Source organism: Silurus aristotelis, assembly GCF_946808225.1.
Source record: "Silurus aristotelis genome assembly, chromosome: 9".
Lineage (NCBI taxonomy): Eukaryota > Metazoa > Chordata > Actinopteri > Siluriformes > Siluridae > Silurus > Silurus aristotelis.
Genome location: NC_139582.1, coordinates 10504407 through 10527347, shown reverse-complemented (window position 1 = coordinate 10527347; position 22941 = coordinate 10504407). Strand labels below are relative to the sequence as shown.

General features: G+C 37.9%; 1 protein-coding gene across 1 annotated transcript in view; it reads left to right on the top strand.

The window, feature by feature from the left end:
- The window catches only part of nkd1 (NKD inhibitor of WNT signaling pathway 1), a 37887-nt gene extending 15868 nt beyond the window's left edge, over positions 1 to 22019 (top strand). The window contains exons 4-10 of the mRNA XM_083550916.1: positions 9354 to 9411; positions 13665 to 13765; positions 14921 to 15016; positions 17680 to 17833; positions 18324 to 18411; positions 18687 to 18814; positions 19716 to 22019. Coding sequence (XP_083407042.1) covers positions 9354 to 9411; positions 13665 to 13765; positions 14921 to 15016; positions 17680 to 17833; positions 18324 to 18411; positions 18687 to 18814; positions 19716 to 20266 — 1176 coding nt within the window. The 3' untranslated portion in view covers positions 20267 to 22019. The remainder of the gene's footprint in view (positions 1 to 9353; positions 9412 to 13664; positions 13766 to 14920; positions 15017 to 17679; positions 17834 to 18323; positions 18412 to 18686; positions 18815 to 19715) is intronic.
- Positions 22020 to 22941: the final 922 nt, after the last annotated feature.

Sequence of the window (22941 nt, the reverse complement as noted above, 5' to 3'; positions counted from 1 at the left end):
TGATGTTTGTTGTCTTTAGTCATAAGGGCACTAAATTCAAAAACACATGACCAAAGTATAGTTTTCACAATGTGTGAGAAAAGACAAGATTTGTAGATCGTGAAGACATCTTAACTGGAGATAAAATCCATTAGACAGGGTGAAAAATGAGTAAACAGGGACAATAATAATCTGGATTTTGTTCTTTTTCATGTTAGATTTTGTAGGTCACCAGTTCAAACTCTTTGATCTTGTACTCAGACTAGACTGTGGCTCGAAGTTGCTGAAGAGCATGAACTTAAAAGGAGCGTGAAATTCTGCTTTATATATCTGTAATCTGTTGTACCTGACGATCATGGCAATAAACTGAACTTGAAGGTCGTGTGAGAAATGGTAAGAGATGATAGGGTAGTGTGTGTGTGTGTGTGTGTGTGTGAGTGCAGTGTACTCATGCTGTAGGCTGTAGCAAATCTGCTGCAGCTTCAGCAGCCTGATGCTTTGATGTGGATGAAGTAATGTGAAGGAAAATGTTTGCAACAGTAATCTCATATGAGTAACCGCTGTAAAACGCTCACTGCGACGGATGAAATCGTTCTGAAGTTCTTGCGTGTACATGGGGTTTGAAACTAGGCCCTTCATCCCCCTCGTGGAAGCATGATTATGGGGTAAGTAGGTTATTGAGGAAGGGTGTAGGGTGTGATTTTCGAGACTAGATCCTCAGTCTCACCAAAAAAGGCTCCGATTCCCTCGCTAGGGAATCGCTGAAGTGTGCACTTCCGTCCCTGAAAAGGATTGTGGCAGTAACAATACACCTGTGTAGTGTTAAAGATAATACATTTGACAGCTTAGAAGGAGCATTAGTTTGAAAAAGCTTGGTTGACTAAGCGTATTGAAAATAGTATAAATACAATTTGAATAAAATAAAACAAAATTGCAATGACCAATTTAAGGTTAGCATCTAATCTAACGATTAGCCCCTGTTTACATTACAAATATGGAATTAGCTTTAAAGAAAACATGATCTAGACTGTACACATATCTAGAGTGTATACTTCTGGAAAAGGGAAATGACCCCAGAACAAAATGACAAAATATTAAGCGTGAAATGGCCTTATTAGTCATGAAATTAAATACTAAAATCTGTTAATCCTGCTTCCATTTATGTGCCTTGACCAGATGCATTAAAAAAATTGACAAAATAAAAGAAGATATTTTTTTAAAGAATCTTGAATATTTATATTTTTATTTGTATTTTAATGAAGTTTACATCAAACATTTCAAACATTATCATGACCTTTACATACATGGAGACTAGATATGTAAATTTACCACAACAATTGACCACAGCAAAAATATACAGGCAAATAGTGGCACAGAACATCTGTGGAGTGCATGTGTTCCTTCATTTTTTGACCTATCATTTATTGACCATTAAGTGCTTAATACTTGCCATTTTATACTTCCTTTTCTCACAGATGTTGGCTTATTGTTAATCTTAGGCCAAAATGAAACAGGCAGAGTTTAGAAAACTACCACAAAAAACTTACACAAATTGAATGACTAAATAAGAAAATAAATGTCTGCTTCAATGATTTCTTTCATCCCTCCACCTGCTGCTCTGAAATAGATCTTCGCTCTGAACGCTGCATTGTGCCAAACTTGCACCTTCTTTAATTGAAACTATGAGTACATTATTACTGAGTTGTCTGTGAGAGAGTTTGGTGTGAGGCTCATTCTCGTGTTTCTGCATGTTCCACTTCAATTATTTTTTCTTTGAGACTGCAGTTTTGCACAGAGTGCTTCATGATGCACTGTTATCAACTCCCGCTGCTGTCGTTTTCACTAACGCACTACGTTTTATTTAAAAAAACAAACATACATTTCTGTTCTTCACCAAATGATGTGTCCAATGCAAAAATCAACAGTGTTCATTATCTTCAACATGTCAAGTAAACTCTACAACACTTTTAGGACCAAACAACAAAATTGTGACAGCATTGTGTTCCCATCACAGGGATTCATTTCTGAATGGTTTAGCTTCTAATCTACTCTCTCTCTTTCTCTCTCTCTCTCTCTCTCTCTCTCTCTCTCTCTCTCTCTCTCTCTCTCTCTCTCTCTCTCTCTCTCTCTCTCTCTGTTTTTCATTTCATACCATCCCCTGGATTCCTCCCTCTGTTTCATGTTTGTGTTACACTTTCTTTTTATTTTTTCTTTGTCTTTTATCCCCCTTTTGTCGCTCCCTTAATGATCCTTTTAGCTCAGTGGCCTGGAGAGAAAGAGAAGAAAAAAAAGAATGTGAGAGGCTCTAAATGAGCTTTTGAGTGTGTTTGGCCTTACAGAACACTTTGGTGTGGGTGTGTGTGTGTGTGTGTGTGTGTGTGTGTGTGTGTGTGTGTGTGTGTGTGTGTGTGTGTGTGTGTGTGTGTGTGTGTGTGTCCGTCTCCATTATGTCGGCTGTGGAATTTTTTTCCTTGAACTTTTTCCATGGTGCTAACATTTTAATGTTTCAAACACCAGGGGGCTGTGTCATGCAGACACACATACATAGGCTTGCACACACACACACACACCCACACACACACACACACACACACACACACACACACACACACACACACACACACACATACTTGGGTCTGTCTTATTCAGCATGTGTTGCCAGGTCAAAGCTGGCAGGACCTCAAACATTTCCCACAGTGCCAAATCCAAGTCAAAGCAAAAGATATACTTATTATCATCATCATCATGGACTTTATAGTCTCTTCTACTTTTTATTCTTTCTCTGTCTCTCTCTATTTCTCTTTCTCATCCCTCTAATCACCCCCCTCCCAACCCCGTGTTCAACTCATGTTCCCAGTGTTCCAAAGATAGTCTCTGGATTTTCCCTGGCCAGGATAAAACAGTTCCTGAACAGTCTCACTACATGTTCCTCATTCTGCTTATTCCTTGTGTTGACAGATTGTGTCATCTGAAGCAAACTTTCAGGGGGTTTTCTATCAGTTCTTCTGATTTATTTATATTTGTTATTTATTTCTGCTTAGTGTTCCTGTACATGGTGGCTGTAGATCCTAAGGGCGGAGCTTCATGTAGGGTTTATTACAGTAAAATTATATATATATATATATATATATATATATATATATATATATATATATATATATATATATATAATTAACTCATGACGATAATGCGATTAATCGCGATTTCAACAATGTATCGATTGACAGCTCTAATATACATATCATTTTTAACTAGCTGTACTTAGTTTTGAAGCATGCTCTTTTTTAGACTATGTAATCGATATTAAATAATATACATGGGGTATAGTGGTGATGTAGACTCCTTAAAAGAATGACAATCAAAATATTTCTGTCACGAATAAACCAGGTTTAAAACAGATTGTCTTTTATTTGGTCTAAACAGGCAAACACAAAAGAGCATGAGATGACACTGTAGCAAACTTATCTTGAGTGCTTCTCTCGAAGCGTAGCCAGGACCATGGAAACTCAGGGAACAAACACGGTAGGTAGTGTGGATGATCTACGGTCATAAACTGTTGATCGGACGGTAAGTGAAGGGGAATAGAACCCTTATAAAGGGGACGAGTAAATGGAGGACAGGTGTAGGTGATTAGTCCGAGGAGGACAGGTGTAGGTGATTAGTAGGAGGGAGAGGCTGAACGAGAATGTGAGCATTGGAGGGAGACGTGACTGGTGGCTCCCTTACAATTTTATTGCAGTGCACAATATTTTTTTTGTTGATTTTTTCAACAACTGTCAATTTACTTTAACTACAATTATTGTATGCCACCCTCTGCCCGGTCTAAGCCACCTGCTGTCATTAGTTGCTGAATAGGATATAGAGCTGTTGTGTCTAATCAACAGTTTTGCACATTTCAGAAAAACCAAATCGACCAATTTTCCAATTCGATTCGGTCACAATTAAAATTAATATAATCTCTGTAATAATTTACTATTTATCCAAACTATAAAGTTTGATATATGAGTGGGGAAATCTAGTAAGTAGTGAATATAGTGACAACTAAAACAAGTTTGAAGGCAGAGCAGAGTGTGTGTGTGTGTGTGTGTGTGTGTGTGTGTGTGTGTGTGTGTGTGTGTGTGTGTGTGTGTGTGTGTGTCTGTGTGTGTGTGTGTGTGTGTGTGAGAGTTTTGATGTTTCTGTAATGCAGTACACCACAGAGTTCCACAAGCATAAATTTTGTGTGAAGGCTCTTTAGCAGCTTTGATGCTTACAGCAACTCAGTAACTCCTGTCTTCTCCTCTCTTCTGGCACCTGTCTAAAGAAAAACATCTTGTTGTTCATTTTTTTTCTCCCATGCTGTGTGAAACTTCACATCTGGAAAAGCTGTTTGGCCTTGTTGGTGTGAGGTAAAAGGAGAAAAGTCTTGTTTGAGTGTCAGAGACTTTGGCGGAGATTTGGCACGCTGACACTTCTCCAGCATCTGGTTTGTACCTTCATAAACACTTTATTACTCAAACCATAAACGAACGGAAACAAAAAAACATTATATTACTTTGATTTGATGGAGACTTGAGGGTCGGTTCTACTTACACAAGCGGAGTGTTCTGCATCCAAGTCGTCCTTGTCTGGAATAGTCATCACTATATCAGACTGTGTGTTTCAGCTCAGTTCCTCATGGAGCTCGGCTCACTTTCCTCAGAAATGAGTTGCAAAGGCGTGTTTTCAAAGACAAACCAGCTGCAAATTGGTCAATGGGTCTGTAAAAATGCTTTATGAAAAATAATAATTTGGGCAGAAAATCAATCCTAGACCACTAGTCATTTGTCAGCTTGTCATTTTTTAAAGCTTTTGGGTTTTATCATGATATCACAATCATCCTAGGCCAAGGCTATGAAGAGGAAATAGTGAGCATACATAAGCATCTCATTAAGGAAGGGGAGGGGTTGCATTTTTTTTTTGCTAGTAATATCTTGAAACACACTGTTTAATCATAAAATTTTTGTTGCGTAATATAAAGAAATGTAACTTTCTATTGTAATTCAAATCCCATTTTGCCCTTAAGGGTTGCACATAATAAAAAGTTCCAGTCCATATTAAAGCTTTAAAGATCTTGATTAAAGCTCTTGATCCCCCCACCCCGGTTTTTTCAAATCTCCCCTGCCTCATATCATGACCTTTGACCTGAAAGGGTTAAAGGTTGATAGACTGTCAGCTCCAATGAATATGCTGACGCCGGTTAATGAGTACACACTCGGCATCCTTGAGGGTTTTGCTCGGCGGGATTGTGCCACAGCAAAGCCCTCAGTTCAATTAGAAAGGGCCAGTTATTGTTGTGTCGCCCCACCGAAGGGTTCTTTAGTGGGATACAAAAGCACATGGGAAAGATTTTGATTCAGCATTCACAAACTCCAAACTCTCTCATTGAATCTTGAGGTTTAGAGTTTTTATGTATACAACCGTCTGGGAGCGCTTTTATTAGCCAGTGACACGGAGAAGTACATCAAACATCACTGTACCTTTACAGACACATGGCAAATATATACGTACGGCATACTAAAAATATTGAGCCACTTCTGAAACGAACAGATCTGGACCACATGGAAACGTTTGGAGGTTATAAACCATCAGCATTCTGTATATGTATGTGTGAGACTGGGTTTAGTCTGTCTCTGTAAGTCTGGGTGGTCGATGCTAAACTTAGCTACATGCTACTAGGCAATAGGGAGTTTAAACCATGTCTGAGGAAGAAGTCTGAAGCTGGGTGTTACTTTTACTGACCACTTTTATAAACACTTACCTTATTAGCACACCTTGTAGGTGTCTTAATAAGTCAGAGACGTAATTCACTGTGTGTAAGTTGCTAACCGCTTCATTAGAATGTTTCTTACTTCATGAGTAATGTTTATAAGTAAACTTGTTTATAGATTAGTAGATTTTTCAAATGAATGCCTTTTATGTACAGGGTTCATTTTGTTGAAGGTAAACCTGAACTTTAACTTTAACTGTACTCGCTAGCATAGCTAATGTCAGTAAAATTTTATATTCTTTGCTATTCTGTTCACTCACAAGAAAGGGTTAATTATGTTATTTGTAGTTTGTCATATGTGGGCAGGGCCTTTGCACCGTGCTGTAAAATGTATACTTATACACATGCTTTCTTACATAATTGGATGCAATTATACTTACAGACATACTACATATCTACATATATCCATTTATATGTACATACATAAATACTGACAGAATCCACTTGCATATTTACTTTTGTAGACAGTTGATATTAACTGTATATGATAAATGTATGCATACATAATTAGTTACATATTTACTAAGTTCCTAACGTCCTTAGACAGTTTCCTACCTGAATACATATATACATGCCTACCTACTTACATATATACCTACTGTACATATTTACATATATTTGCATACCAAAAGATTATTACAATACAATACAATACAATACAATACAATACAATATTAGCATGCAATAGACCAAAATGTCAAAATATTAAGATTTTAATAATCTTAACAACAAATAATTGTTGGAGCACAAGGCACTTTCCAGTAAAAACAATAAAAGACAACAAAATTTTGGCTGTTGTAACGTGCTCTATAAATACAATTTTATTATTATTATTAAAGATAAAATTGTGATAATGATTTATATGTCGTGTGTAAAATTTAACACAAGTTCGTCTTCACAACAAGTTTTTATCCACTCATGAACAGTTTGAAAACTGAATGGAACAACATTAAATCTGCAATCTGTAAAAAAGTTTTACGCAAGTTTACCCACACGTCTTACACATTTAAATACTTTAAAAGGAAAAATGTATCCCATGCCAAGTAATTGGATTTATTTGTAAATTATTGCTTAAACAAATAGATTGTTGCATTAAGAGTTTTATATTCTGCCATTCGGTCTTGCTGTCTTCTTGCTCTATAGTGTATGTGTTCACACTCAGGACTGAAACACCCCGATTACCCTGCCAAGCTAGTAACATGTCAATCAGCGAGAGGTAGATGTAAGTAAAAATACTGTGGAAGAATGTCCCGAGAGTGTGAAAGCTATATCAGGCTTGAAAAGAAGAAGAAAGCAGAGAGAGAAACTCGGACTAATAATACACCTCCATCCATCATACAGCACAACAAGCAATTAGTGCATTCCACCCTGACTCGCTTGCATGCTCCACTACAGCCTCTGTGTGTGTGTGTGTGTGTGTGTGTGTGTGTGTGTGTGTGTGTGTGTGTGTGTGTGTGTGTGTTTGGGAAGAAACAGGAGTGTTTTTTGAGGGGTAATGGACGGGAAGTGGGATTGGGCTGTTCTCCACAGGTCATGTGATGCTGACACTTGAGTTGAAATGGTTTTTGATATGATCTGTGCAGAAGTTTTTCTTCAGTCGCAGAGTGGCTGCCATTCTAAACGCATCCTTCCACCTACTGTGTATGCGTTTAGTTTAATAGATCCATATCAGCCAGTCATAAATCACAGTGGTGATGGAAAAAATGTACAGCCAATGGGATCTACTGACAGATATCCAATATCAATATCCAATATCATGAGAGCAGAAGGAATGGAATATAAATAAAAAAATATATGAAATACAGATGTGGATAAAAATACAGCGAGTGTATACAGGTTTTTGAATGTTTAATGTTTAGGCATTTTTATTTTAGTAATTTCACTTTAAATAATATTAAGGTGAACAGAAAATCAAACCAACAAATATGTGTAGGTGAAATGAGAAATTTCATTTTATCTTAATGAATTGAGACAATGTTATTAAAAATGGCATTGATATTGTTCTAATTTATTCAGAAAGAAAGCACACATTTATCGTTTATTCTTCAAGTATACAGGATATTTTATTAAGAACCCATTTATAGTAAGATCTGAGGAAGAGCTGTTTATCAGGTTTACAAATTTTCCTTATTGAAATGTTTTCTTTATCATTTTATACAGTCTGTAGCAATTATATACGATAATATTAACAATGATTTACTACCTTGACCTTCTGAAATAACTGTTAAAATAAAGCACTTTTTTTCTGTTTATTTTTAGCTTTAGGTTATTTTGAGTGTCTGCCATATACTTATGTAGGAGCTGTTAATGAAAGTATTAGGAGAAATGGTTATATAAACCTACAATTTGAACCATAACCAGAATGACAGGCAAAGTCAGCGAATTAATCAACACCTTCTGACCAATGAGATTCTAATACCTTCTCTCTAATAAAACTGTAATAAACATGACCTGCTGCTGCTCAAAACCATTTGACGGCCAGCATGTGTTAGTAGAATAGAAATAGATCGATACTGGATCTGTTTTAAGGGTCGCTACGTGCTATCCTGTTCCACCATTAGCAGATGTGGCAGACGACTTCTCATGTGCTTCACACGCTCCAGCTATCATCTTACACTCCTCTTTTTAATCCTTTCATCTCAGTGTTTTTTTCCCCTGTGTGTCATGGTACAGGCTGGACAGAAACAAATGACTCCATTTGACAACTTAAAAGAAGAAACATTCATAGGCAAACCTCAAACATCAATTTCTCTGCTCACTCACGATATGTGTAAGACAAAACATACAACACAATTAGAATATTAGAGCTTGTTCAGGGTGCTTTCAGGTACGACAAAACTTACTGAAAGCTAAAACAAAAGTAAGGTTTTAGGATAGTTTTAGGATGATTTTATTTATGTAAGGAAGAAAACATGACATGGTATATAAAAAGAATCAATGAAAGAGCAGGGTGGAGAAGAAGGTTCTGAATGACTGTTTTTTTCCCTCATAAGAAGTGGCTTATTGTGCTCAATAGGGTTAAGGTCAGAGCTCTATAACAGGCTACTCAAGATCTTCCCCTCCAGCACATGTAAACCATTTCATCATAGAGCTTAGTGCAGTTTCTCAGCTGAAGAATTTCCATGGGAGCAAAGTGATTAATTATAGCTTTTCCTGTGATTGCGGACACTGAAACTGCTGACACTGGAGACTCCTTCCATATATGCAAAATATACCATTTAAATGAAAACTTCACTATTTTAACAATTATCCTTTTTTATCCGTTTATCCGTCAAGTTCCCCATGTTGTTGCTATAGAAATGATCAACATTATTATAATTTTAAGTGTAAATTAGAAAGTAGCAAAAAAGTTTGCCATTATTTTGCTTTAATGGAAACAATACAAAGTAATTTTTATGTTTGAAAATGTATTTAAAGCTTTAAATAAAAATAGTGGTAAATTGAAGAAGCAAAGAAATAAATCCAAGACTTTATCTAATAAAATGCACAAAAAGGATTTTGCAATGCTGTAATGTATATATGTGAAAAATATAGGCTCCTTCTTCTAAAGTAAAAGCCATGTTTCTGTCCTTTTTCTGTTTTTTAGGACCCTTTGAAGGACGCTTGTGCTGAGGGTATTAGTGATGAGCACTATCGTTTAGAAGGTAAACACCTCACATACTCGTCTCTCTCTCTGTCTCTACCTTTCTCGTTCTGCATTCTCTCTTTCTGTACATATTTTTGTTCTTTAAATTTTGACCCTTCTGTTGGACCCATAGACAAAATAATCCCTATTCTTCTCTCTCTCTCTCTCTCTCTCTCTCTCTCTCTCTCTCTCTCTCTCTCTCTCTCTCTCTCTCTGTTTGCATTTCCTCTTTCTGTGTGCAATGTTCATTGCATTTTGACTTTTTCCACTCACTTTTAAGTCACTCACTTTTTCTCGCTCTCTCTCTCACTTTGAATGAAGATTGTTCCCTCCATTATGCCTTTTTCAGTCCCATGGGCTCCAATGCACAATGTCTTGGGTGTTGTGTGTTTGTTGTAAAGTTGAGGTCGTGTGCCACAAAACGGTCCCTTAACCAGAGACAGCATGCAGGTACAAATGCGGCGGTAACATGTGATGTGAGATGTGAAAGTAGAGGAGGTGTTCACTCTGTGTGCTGATAAGAATCACTACCGTAGCCGGTTTCAAAGCTCACATTGCTTTATACGCCTTTAGCGTTTCAGCACATGTGCAGTCTCGTGACTCATAGCATTGTAGCTACATGGTAGATTTCAATGCTGAACCGAGATGAAGAGAGGACAAGGCCATATGAATTGCATATTCAGCATTTCAAACATAAACTGTCAGAAATCTTTAAATACACTACAGCAATACATGTTGCTTTCAGATGTCTAATCTCTGAAATGAAGTTTGGTAAAAGAAAAAATAGACAGGATTTTTTTTTACTTTGAAACAAGTGAGCCATTACAAGTGAGCCAAGACTGTAAACAGCCATGTGCCATGAATTCATATGATCAACTTTGGGTTGATGTTCAGAATAGGAAGCTGAGTAGAGCATTTATTGTTGTTTATTTGTTTTCTCTAGTTGGAGTTTAGTAATTTTGAGTCAAATTGCTTATTTATATCACTTTGCATTCTTCATTAAGGCTTTTTGTCAAAGAAAGGCGGGACACGATGCAAGGCCAGATTATTCTGTCAGGGGATTACGGGTGATTGGGTGAGTGAGGAAGGACCCAAATGCAGGATGCGACAGGGGGTAAGAAAAATACAAGCTTTAATAAAAAGGAAAACTGAGCAATGGGGCAAGGCAAAAAACAAAAACCGGCAAACAGACCAATATACGGCAAAGCAAAAACACAAAAGCCGAAAACAGTCCAAAGTACAAACCAGAACAGAGCAGAACAAGGGTCAGGCTCAGTATCCAGATCAGGATCAGGATCCAGAGCAGAGTATTCTCAGGGGCAATAAATCCAGCGAAATAATCTAGCCCTGAGCTAAAGTCCAGATGTCCTTATATACTGGGTGGCGCAGGAAAAACGGCAAGATGGCCGCCGACCCGGAAGTGCGTGCCGCAAAACTGGAAGTGCGCCCCGTGTGCCCGAAAGATCCTGACACTTTTTAGTTAAAATTTTGTTACATTTTATCAAAATGTATGGATGTCTTTTTTATTTGTTGTTTAATTAAAAGTCAATTTCTTAGGAACATTGAAGGTACTTTTAATTTAATTTTACTTTTTAAAATATATATTATATGTATTTGTGCAAAAAAGAACATGGGAATAAAGGGGTTAAAGGGTCATAAGGACAAACACAAAAAGCCAATGATTGGGAAAGAAGACAGAAAAAGGCATATGATAGTGGGTTTCTCAGAATGTTCTGAGTTTTACCGTGAGATCAGAGCTTTTCTGAAATTCACAGCAGGCAGGACGATGGCTGGATGGTATGTCCTTTGGGGTAGGTGTGTGTGTTTGTGTGTGTGTGTGTGTGTGTCTGTGTCTGTGTCTGCATGGGTGTTATATGAGTTCACAACATGCTTACAGTGTCCTGTGCAGCATAAACACAGTAGGTGGTCTGATGTTTGCTCTGTTCGAGCCGAGTCTGCCAATAGGAACAAATTGTGAACTTGTCGAGAGTGTGTGCGTGTGTGTGTGTGCATGTGTGTGTGTGTGTGTGTATGTGTGTGTGTGAGTGTGTTGCTACAGTAACCCCTTCATGCCACTTATTACTCTTATAACCCTCCAGATAAGAATCTATGAAACATGTAGGGTGCACAGGCAGATTTCTGCCCTAGCTCACAATGTTGCCTTTGAGTATGTCGTCGTGATCAAAAGCCCAGAGCCGTCGCTATTTCCCTCAAAACAAGTCTGTAAAAGCTCCCCGGGACGATTTCTTTCATTCTCCAGCACTATCCTTTCTCTCTCTCTCTCTTTCATTCCCTTTATCACGCTGTTTTCTCTGATGAGGGACAGGACAGGTCCTCTTTGATCTGAACTGATCAGCAGAAGAGAGAGAAGAAGAAAAAGAAGAAAGAAAGAGACAGAGAGAAAGAGAGCGAGAGAGAGAGAGAGAGAGAGAGAGAGAGAGAGAGAGAGAGAGAGAGTGTGTGTGTGTGTGTGTGTGTGTGTGTGTGTGTGTGTGTGTGTGTGTGTGTGTGTGAAAGAGAGAGAGAGAGAGAGAGAGAGAGAGAGAGAGAGAGAGAGAGAGAGAGAGAGAGAGAGACACTGTTGTATGTGTTGATCCATTGGCTGGCACAACAAACACAGTTTTAGATTTGACTTTGCTTAATTAATTAGATATTCTGTTTAGCAGACGGACTGATCCTCGGCCAAATGGTTTGAGAATGGAACTTCAAAGCGTGGGGATTGGGGGCAGGGGGAGGATTTAGAGTGCAGGACGCAGTGGCTGTCTGTGCACAGTTTTAGATCCATGCGTGTCAGAGCGCATAGACGTGTCAGTGTCCAAATATAGGAATTAGCACATTGCTTAATTATTTCATGTTGGTTTATAGTGAGCATCGATGATTCCACAGTGCACAAAGCTTTTTTTCTCATTATTAAATATAATAAAGACAGGATTCTGTTCTCTAAAGTTCATCAGGGGACAGGTGACAGGGGACAGGGTGCATTGACTCAGCATCTTCTTTCTCAGCTCCACATACAAACTGAAATAATCATGGGAAAACTTCCACCTTCCGCCTGCCACCTCTACCTTCTTTCGCAGAAAGTCCACCCTTATAAAATATAATTCTATAAATTCCTTACAAACACATTCTGTGATGATTAGTTCATGTGTCTATTTATGTTTTTGATGTTGTAAGATTTATTCATGACCTATTAATTACTTTGGTTTGCCAGACAACATATTGATTACAACCTCTAAATATAGGACACTTCACAATATCTTTGAGTTTTTTTGAGGTTTGCTTTCAGCTTTTATGAAAGTGACTGAATTGACTTTTGTTTTAAGTGCCCGAGAGTAGAAGAGGTCCTTGGTATGCATTATTTTAACAAAAGTGACTTTCCAAACTGTTACCACAAAGTTGGAGGGACACAATTGTATTTGCTTTGAATGTGGTAAAATTAAGTTTCATATTCACTTGAACTAGGAGACCCAAACCTGTTCCAGGATGACAATGCCCCTATGCACAAAGCCAGCCCTATGTAGATATGTAAAAGATCTTGAGTTGCCTGCAATGGAGCTCTGACCTCAACCCTGAAAGACTTGGAACACTGAACACTGCACCTCAGGGCTCCTCACACTGCAAAAGTCCTTGTAGCTGAATGAGCACAAATCTCCACATGCACACTCCAAAATCTAGTGAAACATCTTCTGAAATTGTGGAAATTGGGATTAATTGTGCAATAGGGTGTTCAAATCAAAAGTGCCGTATGTGCTTTTAAGAAAATGTAAAAGCCCATAAGAATCTTATGATCAGGCGACTTTTCAGATAGATCAGATAGACTTTTTCTAAACAGTGTACCATCTATTCTGTCTGCATGGCTTTTTATCAGCCTCAAAATTCGAGTCATACTGTAGCACTGTACCTTAAAGCGGATTCCCAAATTGGTTTTTACAGTGAACAGCTCGCTTTATTTTTGTAAAATATTATAGATCGCACTATAGTACTTTACAGCTTATTTCCATAAAAACAATGACTGCTTTCTTTGGAAAAATGTAAGCAATAGGAATGGTAGATTCTGAGAAAACCCTGTTATTAACAGTTATTCATAAAAAAAGTGTGCATGGAAAGTTTTCTACTATCTGCCCTTTGACTGTTAAAATCCCATCGGCTGCGGTAAAACCACAAACATCCACACAAAAGAGCCCCACTAAACTCTCTATGATTTCTGTTGATTAATTCCTGTTTCTGAATTAGCTTTGACAGCTTTCTGTTTGCTGTTTGTTCCCTCTGCAGTAGCCCTGCCTCCAGAGAAGATTGACAGCTTCAGTGGAGAAGAGAAGATGATGGACAAGATAAACTCTGCAGCCGCACCACACAAACAACTACAATTTGAGGTGAGGTTCACACGTGTCCACATAAAGTAGTGCTGCCTAGTCTGCGCCTAATATGGTGTGTAACAGTGTGTTGTTTAGATGACAAAAAACAGATGTGTTTAGTCAAGGAGGGGATTTTGAATACCTGCTTCTCCTGGCAAGACTGATCTATGCAACCGAAAAAACAAAGTGGACACACACACACACACACACACACACACACACACACACACACACACACACACACACACACACACACACACACACACACAGACATGATTGTCAAACTGTGAAATGTGTTAGATCAGTGATCCCCAACGCGGACTGGCACCGGAGTCAATTGGTACCAGGCCGCACAAAAAGAATACATATATTACATTATTTCAGTTTTATTTATTATCTGATTCTGAACGGTTTTATTTAAAAAAATTACCGGATTGTCTCCGCCACATCTGTCTATGACTCACTCTTGATGCATGTCAAGATGCCTCGGTCACGTCTTACCTCCATCCACTACCTTCTTAAAGGAACTGCTCCGGCCACTAACACATAATACATTACCGCTAAATTAAAACCCCCAAGTGAGCAATATGAACAAAAAAGAACAAAGTGGGTTCATGTTTATTATTATATTAGAAATAAAAATGAGTTTTTATGCCGGTCGTATCATTTTATTTCGTTGTATTTATCCGACACACCTTAAAGACCGGTCCGTAATAAAGACATTAAAACGATCCATGGTGCAAAAAAGTTTGGGGACCACTGTGTTAGATCATCTTTGATACCCTACTGTATATTGAAAATGCAACAGGTTTATAAATGTCTTTTTTTAAATTTTGGTCATTATTAGTGAACTGTCCCACCGTTACCTGTATCTTATACCGTTTTGTTGTTCTCTTTGCTGAGTTGTGGGTAAATGAGCACACTAAAACATGTGGACAGCTTGTCAGTCATTTAAGGCTGATGTTAATCAGATAGAGTTTGCGAGTTTAAATGTTAATCCTAGGCCTTGGTGTACAGCTTCACTGTCTATCCTGCTTCTGCAGCATTTGCATCGACCTATCAGCAAACGGAAAAGTACTGGGTAGAACGGGTGCTCGTTGAGGGGAAACTCAACTCAAAAACTGTGTAGTGCAGACGTATTGATTATTGATCGAGATTATTTTTCATGATCAGGAGTTGGAGTGTGCTGTGTCGGTGGAGGAGGACAACAGGCAGGAGTGGACCTTCACTCTGTACGACTTTGACAACAATGGCAAAGTCACAAGAGAGGTAAGGCATGTACACACACACACACACACACACACACACACACACACACACACACACACACACACAAAAGTCTGAAGGATTGAATGAACATAATGTGTTATTTAAAGGTTTTTCATACATACACCTAACTCTGTATTGGTATGTCGCTGTTCCACAAGGTGTCACTGCTGTGTCCCAATTCTGTAAATATTCTGCTAAATCAACACTTTACACCGTCAAAGTTTTAGTGCATCAGAGCATTGCAGATTTTATCTAGTAACTACTTATTGATTCCCAGGGTTGTAATAATGATCATACTTTTATCATACATATTGTGTACTAGTTATTGTTATCATAGAAAAAAATCGAATAAATAAAACACGCTGTTAAAATGTTTTATATTTAATACAGCGTCGCTTTTGCTAAGGAGCCATTTTCATTATTTAATGTTTATTATATGAGTCTTTAGCATCAATGATTTGTAACAGTCAGGTTTAATAATTCTCTTCAGTCCAACTTGCAATTGTATATGAATGAAAATATGGTAGCTTAAATGTCTAATGGAGTACATTCCTATAGTATAAAAGCAATAAAACACTTCAGGATGTTGCTGTTATTGGAGATGATTCCAATTTTAGGTGTTCACAGTAACTTAGCCTTCGCAACAGGCCGCATCACAACACTGCGCTGTTAATTATTTTCCTCTAACAGAACCCTTCCTCGCACTATTCAAAGTCGATTGTCAAGTCAAAGTGAACTTTATTGTAATTCAGCCAGGCAACAGGGAGCAAAGCAGCATGAAATCGGTTTTCTCTAAATGCTCCACTGTGTAGTTTTAACATCGGAGGGGCATTCGAGGCAAACTGTGTCAAAATCAAATTTTTCATTGTCACGGGCCAGTCCAGAGACCGTTAATCAAGATGGCGGACAACAATTCAATTCAATTCATTTTTATTAGTATAGAACTTTTAACAATGAATGTTGTCTCAAAGCAGCTTTGATGTTCTTTATAAGTGTAAAGTTGTCTCTAATAAGTGAGTTGGTGGGAACTGTGGCAAGGAAAAACTCCCCGCGATGGCATAAGGAAGAAACCCTGAGAGGAACCAGACTCAAGAGGGAACCACATCCTCATCTGGGTTGCACCGAATGTCCATTTATTACAGATAAACGATGTGTTGTTGCACACATGAAACAGCGTGTGATAATGAAGTTACTTGTGAATGAAGGCATAAAACCCATGAATAACTTCAGAAGACTTCAGGCTCAGAACGCTGATGAGACGCTCGGTCGCAGAAAGACATTTGATGGAACGTCCGAATCACAGCATAACTTGTCATAAAATTGCACAAGAGACAAATCTTTCTGTGGGAACAGTTCGGCAAATTTTCTATGTCTTTCCAGGCATTAGTTAAATGCTTTGATAAGTGTTTCAATGTAGCAGGGAAGTATTTAAAAACAGAAATGTACCTTGAAATTTGTTCTTTTATTTTATAAACTCAAAAGTCCCAATGTGATTTAAAAGCCCCTCGTATATCAGTCAGCAAACAGTCAACAAAGACAGGAGACAAATAGACAGACGGCAAACTAGCAAAATCAATACACATAGATTGCACAATAGACATGAAAATATGAAATATGAGAAATATTGCACAGGAACACAGGCTTATTGCACAATAAATGTTCACATCGTTCGGTTTAGTGGACAAGTGGCATGAATTTAAAAGAACTATCTGTGATAAATATAAAGTGCTCAAGTGATGAGAGTGAATTAATAGCACATGACTAGTCTGGTTATTGCACAAGACAAGACTGAACAGAAGTGTGCGGTTCAGCAGTCAGAGTTGTGACAGGTCATTGGGTTTTTCTGTATTGTTAGAGTGATTTGAGTAGCCTGATGGCATGTGGGGAAAAAAGCTCTTGCAGAGTCTAGAAGGCTTTTAGCTCATACTACAGTAGCCTTTTCCAGAGGGCAGAAGTTTAAACAGGCTGTTGGCATCCTGTCAACTCTGTACAGGTCTGAGGGGATACTATTGTTTTGTCTATTAGTGTCAGAGGTGGAAAGAAACGAGTTACGTTTACTTGAGTTAGTGTAATTGAGTAGGGGTTTTTTTTGTGTGTAATTCTACTTTTTAAAATCTGTAATTTTACTTTTACCTAAGTATGTTTTTTGAAGTACTGTACTTAACTACATTTCAATGCATATCCGTTACTGAGTTAAAAACATAACTAAATAAAAATAATGCATGTGTGGAAACCACAAGACAGAAGCCGGTGATGCAGACCTAATCCTCTAATTATCATAAATTACATTATAACAGGTGATTTTTTTTTTCCCCGCAAAAGTGAAAACTCAAGTCATGGACTGTAGTGTTATTTGTTCTTTTTTTTGTTATTGCACCTGAATTTGTAAAGGTGTTCCTTCAATTTTAAAAACTAAATTGAAATTTATATCCCCTACACAAGAACTAGAACCGCCCACCCAACCCCACCCCCACTGTTCAAAAAAAAGGTAAATTTTACCCTGAGTAAATTCTAAATAATCTTTTTTTTACTTTTATTTAAGTAGATTTTGGGAGTTTTATTGCCGTAACAGTACTTTCACTTGAGTAAAATATTTTTATACTCTTTCTACCTCTGATTAGTGTGATTAGACAAACCCCATGTCTTCTTGTTTTTTTTTTAAGGACATCACTAGTTTGCTGCACACGATCTATGAGGTGGTGGACGCCTCAGTTAACCACTCACCCAGCAGCAGCAAAACCCTTCGTGTGAAGCTCTCCGTCTCACCAGATGCCAGCCAGAGGTGGAGGAATGGCAGTGGCACTCATGCCAACGCAGGTACCGGGAGTCTGCTGCTCTTTTTTTTAATGCGTGCGTGTGAGACTTGATGGATGAAAGTTATTGAATTGAAAGAGAGTGTGTGTTCTTATGAGCTATTTATATGCACTGTGCATTTGAGCATTGGACTTTGATAACAGAGTCTTCAAACCGCATCAGATGCCGCTATATTAATGAAGTGCGTGTGGTTGTGTATGTGTTTGTGTATGTGTGCATGTGTTTGTGTGTTTGGCTTCGTCAGTTGAAAATAGAATAAATGAAGCATTGTTTTCTCCCTCTTTTATAAATCTTCAAAGTAGAAGTCAAGGAACAAAGGATTGTTTCTTTCTTTGGCAGGCATGTGTGGTGTGTGTGTGCATGCGCCGGCACGTGTGTGATGCTGAGAAGCTCAACACTGTTTTCTTTGATTTAATGCTACCCACTCTCTCTCTCTCTCTCTCTCTCTCTCTCTCTCTCTCTCTCTCTCTCTCTCTCTCTCTCTCTCTTTTAGTATCAGAAATGACACACCCCAGACTGAAGTCTGAAAAGTGCTTTGAGGAGCATAAAAGCTCAGACAAGAAGTCCAGAGCCCTACTGAGGTAGGATCATTTCAGCATTCTAATTGCTTTTTTTTATCTAATCGCTGCATGCTGATGTTCTCTGCCTGTGCATCTCTTCCCGAGTTTTCCATCAGTCTTGTCCTGACAATAAAACTGGCCTCTATAGCTAGGATATGGTTACATCTTTAAAATCTGATTAATATCTTAAAGACAGATAAAATAAGTTATGAAAGTATATAAGTTTTGTGTGTATTTGTAATTAGTGGTATGTAGTATGTATCATGTATTTTGCATGTCGTTGTGTAACGCTGTAGGCGTCATCACAGCGACCATCACACACAGCAGAGCTGCCAGAGACACTGCGTAGATGAAAACCTGGAAAGAAGGAATCATTATCTGGACCTGGCAGGCATTGAGAACTATTCCTCTCGCTTCGGGACAGGTTCGTTAGCACGATACTCCACGTCCAAAGTTGGATTTCATTACATTTTCCATAACCGAATTCACTTAACACCTACAATAATCACTCTCACAACTGATCCTGTTGTACCTGCAATTATCAGTGGAGGTGCTCTTATAAAAAATCATAATCAATACAACTAAATATACAGTTCTGTGAAGTGTATAATTGTCCTTCAAACTCAAAGTACATCAGATTACAAATGACCTCAGATTAGATTTGAATTTATTACTGAATGACATGGAGTTTATTGTTGAACGGTTTAGTGTTACATTCAATGTATTACATACAAGATACATGAGAAAAATGAGTTCCTGTTTCCAGTTTATTTTTGCAGCAATTGGCAGATGCTCTTATCCAGATCAATTCACAATTATATCACTTATACAACTGAGCAGGTAAGGGTTAAGGGCCTGACTCAAGGGCCCAGAAGCAGCATCTTAGTGGAGCTAGTATTTGAACTCAAAATCTGAAATCGGAACTAAAACTTCTTAACCACTGAGCTGCCTCTTTATAGCAACTATAAACTGTCATTCCCTCATCAACCATTTTCCCCCTCTCTTTCCATGTGGGTATCCCCTGGGAATTAGCTGCTGCTTAAAAACTAAACCGCATTAATATAAACAACCCATTTATGTTATAGCAGGAACTAGTGTCAGAGAACGCCTTCTGAATCAAGATTTCAGCAGCACTGTGGCACAAAGTTCTTATAATCATGTTGTTTTGATCTCATCCTAGCTAAAAAAAAAAGAATTATTTATTTGTGAATTGCGTAGTCGTGATTGTGCAGTTCACTAATGAATCACTTATTTCAATAACTTGCTTTGTTTCACATGTAATTCTATTAGTTCTATCAAATTCAAATACCTTTTGTTCTTTTCAGCTGCGGCCACTACCGAGCCGCCCAAACCCGATCACACTTCTCGGCCGTCCAATCAGACTCGTTCGCGCTCTCAGGAGGCCGAGAACGGACACAGCCACCCGGTCCACCACCATCGCCGCTCGCACACCATTTCAAATGAGACCCCTGCCATGCAGGACAGCCTCTGTCTCCGCCCCCGAGTCCAGGACTCCACTCACCACTCTCATGGCGTACGATCACCCAAAGCCCAACCTTCCTGTAGCAGAGTGATGAAGCGAGGCCCCGCTCCTCCTCTTGCTCCACCTGTCAACGCAGCACCACATCAGATCTCTGCACCTTACCGGAGACACAAACAGCGGCACAGGGAGGGGCCTTCTGCACGAGGGGCTGGCCCCCCAGGGCGTGGGACGGGGCCGGTTGTGAGTTCAGGACAGGCGGTGGAGAAGGAGCAGGTGAGGGAGCTACCCAGCGTTGTGCTGTACGAAGGCGGCCTGGCGCAGGTGGTACAGCGGCACGAACACCATCACCATCATGAGCACCACTACCACTACCACCATTTCTACCAGTCATAAGCAGACAGAGCGAGACAGAGAAAAGGAAGCTGCACAGGCTCGGGCATGGCCAAGCTGAGACTGACAGACAGCAGGAACCATGTTTTCCGTGTGTCTTTGCATGTGTATTTAAAAGGGCAAGAGGTTTGATTGGACTGAACTTCAGGCTAGGAAAGGGCTATATCTCTCACTTTATTTTCTCTTCCTCTTGGATGACAGTATTGCTCGTGCTCTAATATACATTGTAAACATGTTCTCACCCGAAAATTACGCAACTCATGTGAGGCATCTCTGCATGAGGTCCAGTTTAATTATAAATGATGTGAAGTCCCTTAAGACGGTTATGACTGTTAAATGAAGTGTTGTGAACAATGAAGGAAAGGGAGATAATCAGATCTCCTGTGTGTGTGTGTGTGTGTGTGTGTGTGTGTGTGTGTGTGTGTGTGTGTGTGTGTGTGTGTGTGTGTGTGTGTGTGTGTATGTATGTATGTATGTATGTATGTGTGTGTGTGTGTGTGTGTGTGTATGTGTGTGTGTGTGTGTGTGTGTGTGTGTGTGTGTGTGTGTGTGTGTGTAGTGTATGTAATATGTATGCATGTATGTACAGTATATATATATATATATATATGTGCCTATATTGCCTACAGTGACTTGTCGACGCTGATCCTGTGTTATTGCCACTCGAAATCCACTTGAAAAAAGCACTTCTGGTGCGGCTCCATTCATTCTGTAAAGAAGAGACGGATCAGACCCGGTTCCCTTCATGCAATACGTGACTCGGCTTCAAAGACTACGAGAAAAAAAAAAGAAACATGGAAGACATGAAGAACATGGAAGAAGAAATCCTAATCCGCTGCTACCTCTAGTATTATTATTTTAATTGTTGAGAAAATTATGATTAGTATTTCTATTTTTTTTTCTGTTATTATTTTTACTATTAAACCAACAATTTACAGTTAAGACATTTTGAAAAATGGCATACATATACTACAGACTTTGTTGTTTGTACCTGTTTAAGAAAAAATATATAATGTCATTTTATTCTTTCTGTAAAATGTTCAATTTTTTCTCAGCCCTGATTTCAGCATCTCAATATTTTTCTTTTTTTGTTGCTGTTGTTGTTGTAAAGACCACTAAGTATGAAAGACATATAGCACAGTGAAGTGATAGTAGTATATAGTGATATACTGAATACTGTATGAAGATTTGCCTTTTTCAAGCAATTTGAATCTGTGCAGGGTGTGAATGAATGAGTGCAAAAGTTTGTACACTCCTGGAAAAATGTGTTAAAAGAAATGTACTTTATACCAGCAAGACAGCTGTTTGTTTTCGCGGATGTTTCCTTCGTTATCCTAGAAAACACGTCAAAGTAATGTAAAATAATATAATTACACGAAGGATATTAGATTTCAAAAGTTTGCAGCCCTGTTTGTGATATGTACTTTGTCCACAAGTTTTCTAATTTGATTTCTTACAAAAATGTTGAAAAAAGTCATGTATGATTTTGTGTGTGTGTGTGTGTGTGTGTGTGTGTGTGTGTGTGTGTGTGTGTGTGTGTGTGTGTGTGTGTGTGTGTGTGTGTGTGTTTGTGTGTGTGTGTGTGTGTGTTTGTGTGTGTGTGTGTGTGTGTGTGTGTGTGAGAAATAGAGAGAGTGAGAGATACAGTATTCAAAGGCAAGAAAAGAAATCCATATTGAAATATTTAAGATCTCATGTCTATCTTCTTTCACAATTTTTTTTTTTGTCACTTCATAAAGTAAAAGGGCTCTGAAAATTGTATCATTTTTAAAAAGCGTATTTTATTTTTTAAGTCCAGAATTATGTCACATTTTGTAAAATGAAATATAAAAAGGTGACATTACATGTAACTAGTGATTATTTTTCAGTGCACACTTATTGTTTAGAGTTTTCTCTGGCTGTCCTGTGTAGTAAATAAATAATAAATAATTTTATATATATATATATATATATATATATATATATATATATATATATATATATATATATATATATATATATATATATATTTATTTCACTTCAATTCTGAGCAACACCAAACTGCCGCTCTTGGGCATGTGAGCAAGGCGGGTAACCCTCCACTGCTCAGTTTTATAAATAAGATATTTGTAAATTGATTAGGGGCGTGTGCCAAATGCTGTAAATGTAATTGTAAATGCGAAAATGCTATAGTCTATGTAGTGAGCGTAAATAGTGAATACAAAGCCATTTTTGATGTGGCCTCTTTTTGTAAAGTTTTAAATGTTCTGTGGATCACAGCTAGCAAAATAAATGTCAAATTAAGTTCAAATAAATCAACATAAAATACCATTACTGTAAAAATCTAAATTTATAACATTTACGAATCAAACATTTACATTTGTTTCCTTGTAATTGTTGCCTATATGTGATACAAAAGCGAAATGTAGCGTCACTAACAATGTTCTGTTTTCATCAAGGATTAAATTAAAGAGTTTAGAGCTGAAAGAGGATTTGTTTACTTTTTTTTTTTTAATTCAAGTTGTGTTGCATCACCTTATTCATAACAAATTGGCATTTAAACTCAGAATATTGAAAATACAGAATAATTTAAAAATTGTGATATATATATATTGTTAGAATATTAAATATTCTATAGAATAATTGGATAATAAATATAGAATAATTTGGATATTGAGCTGAGACAAAGTAGAATTTCA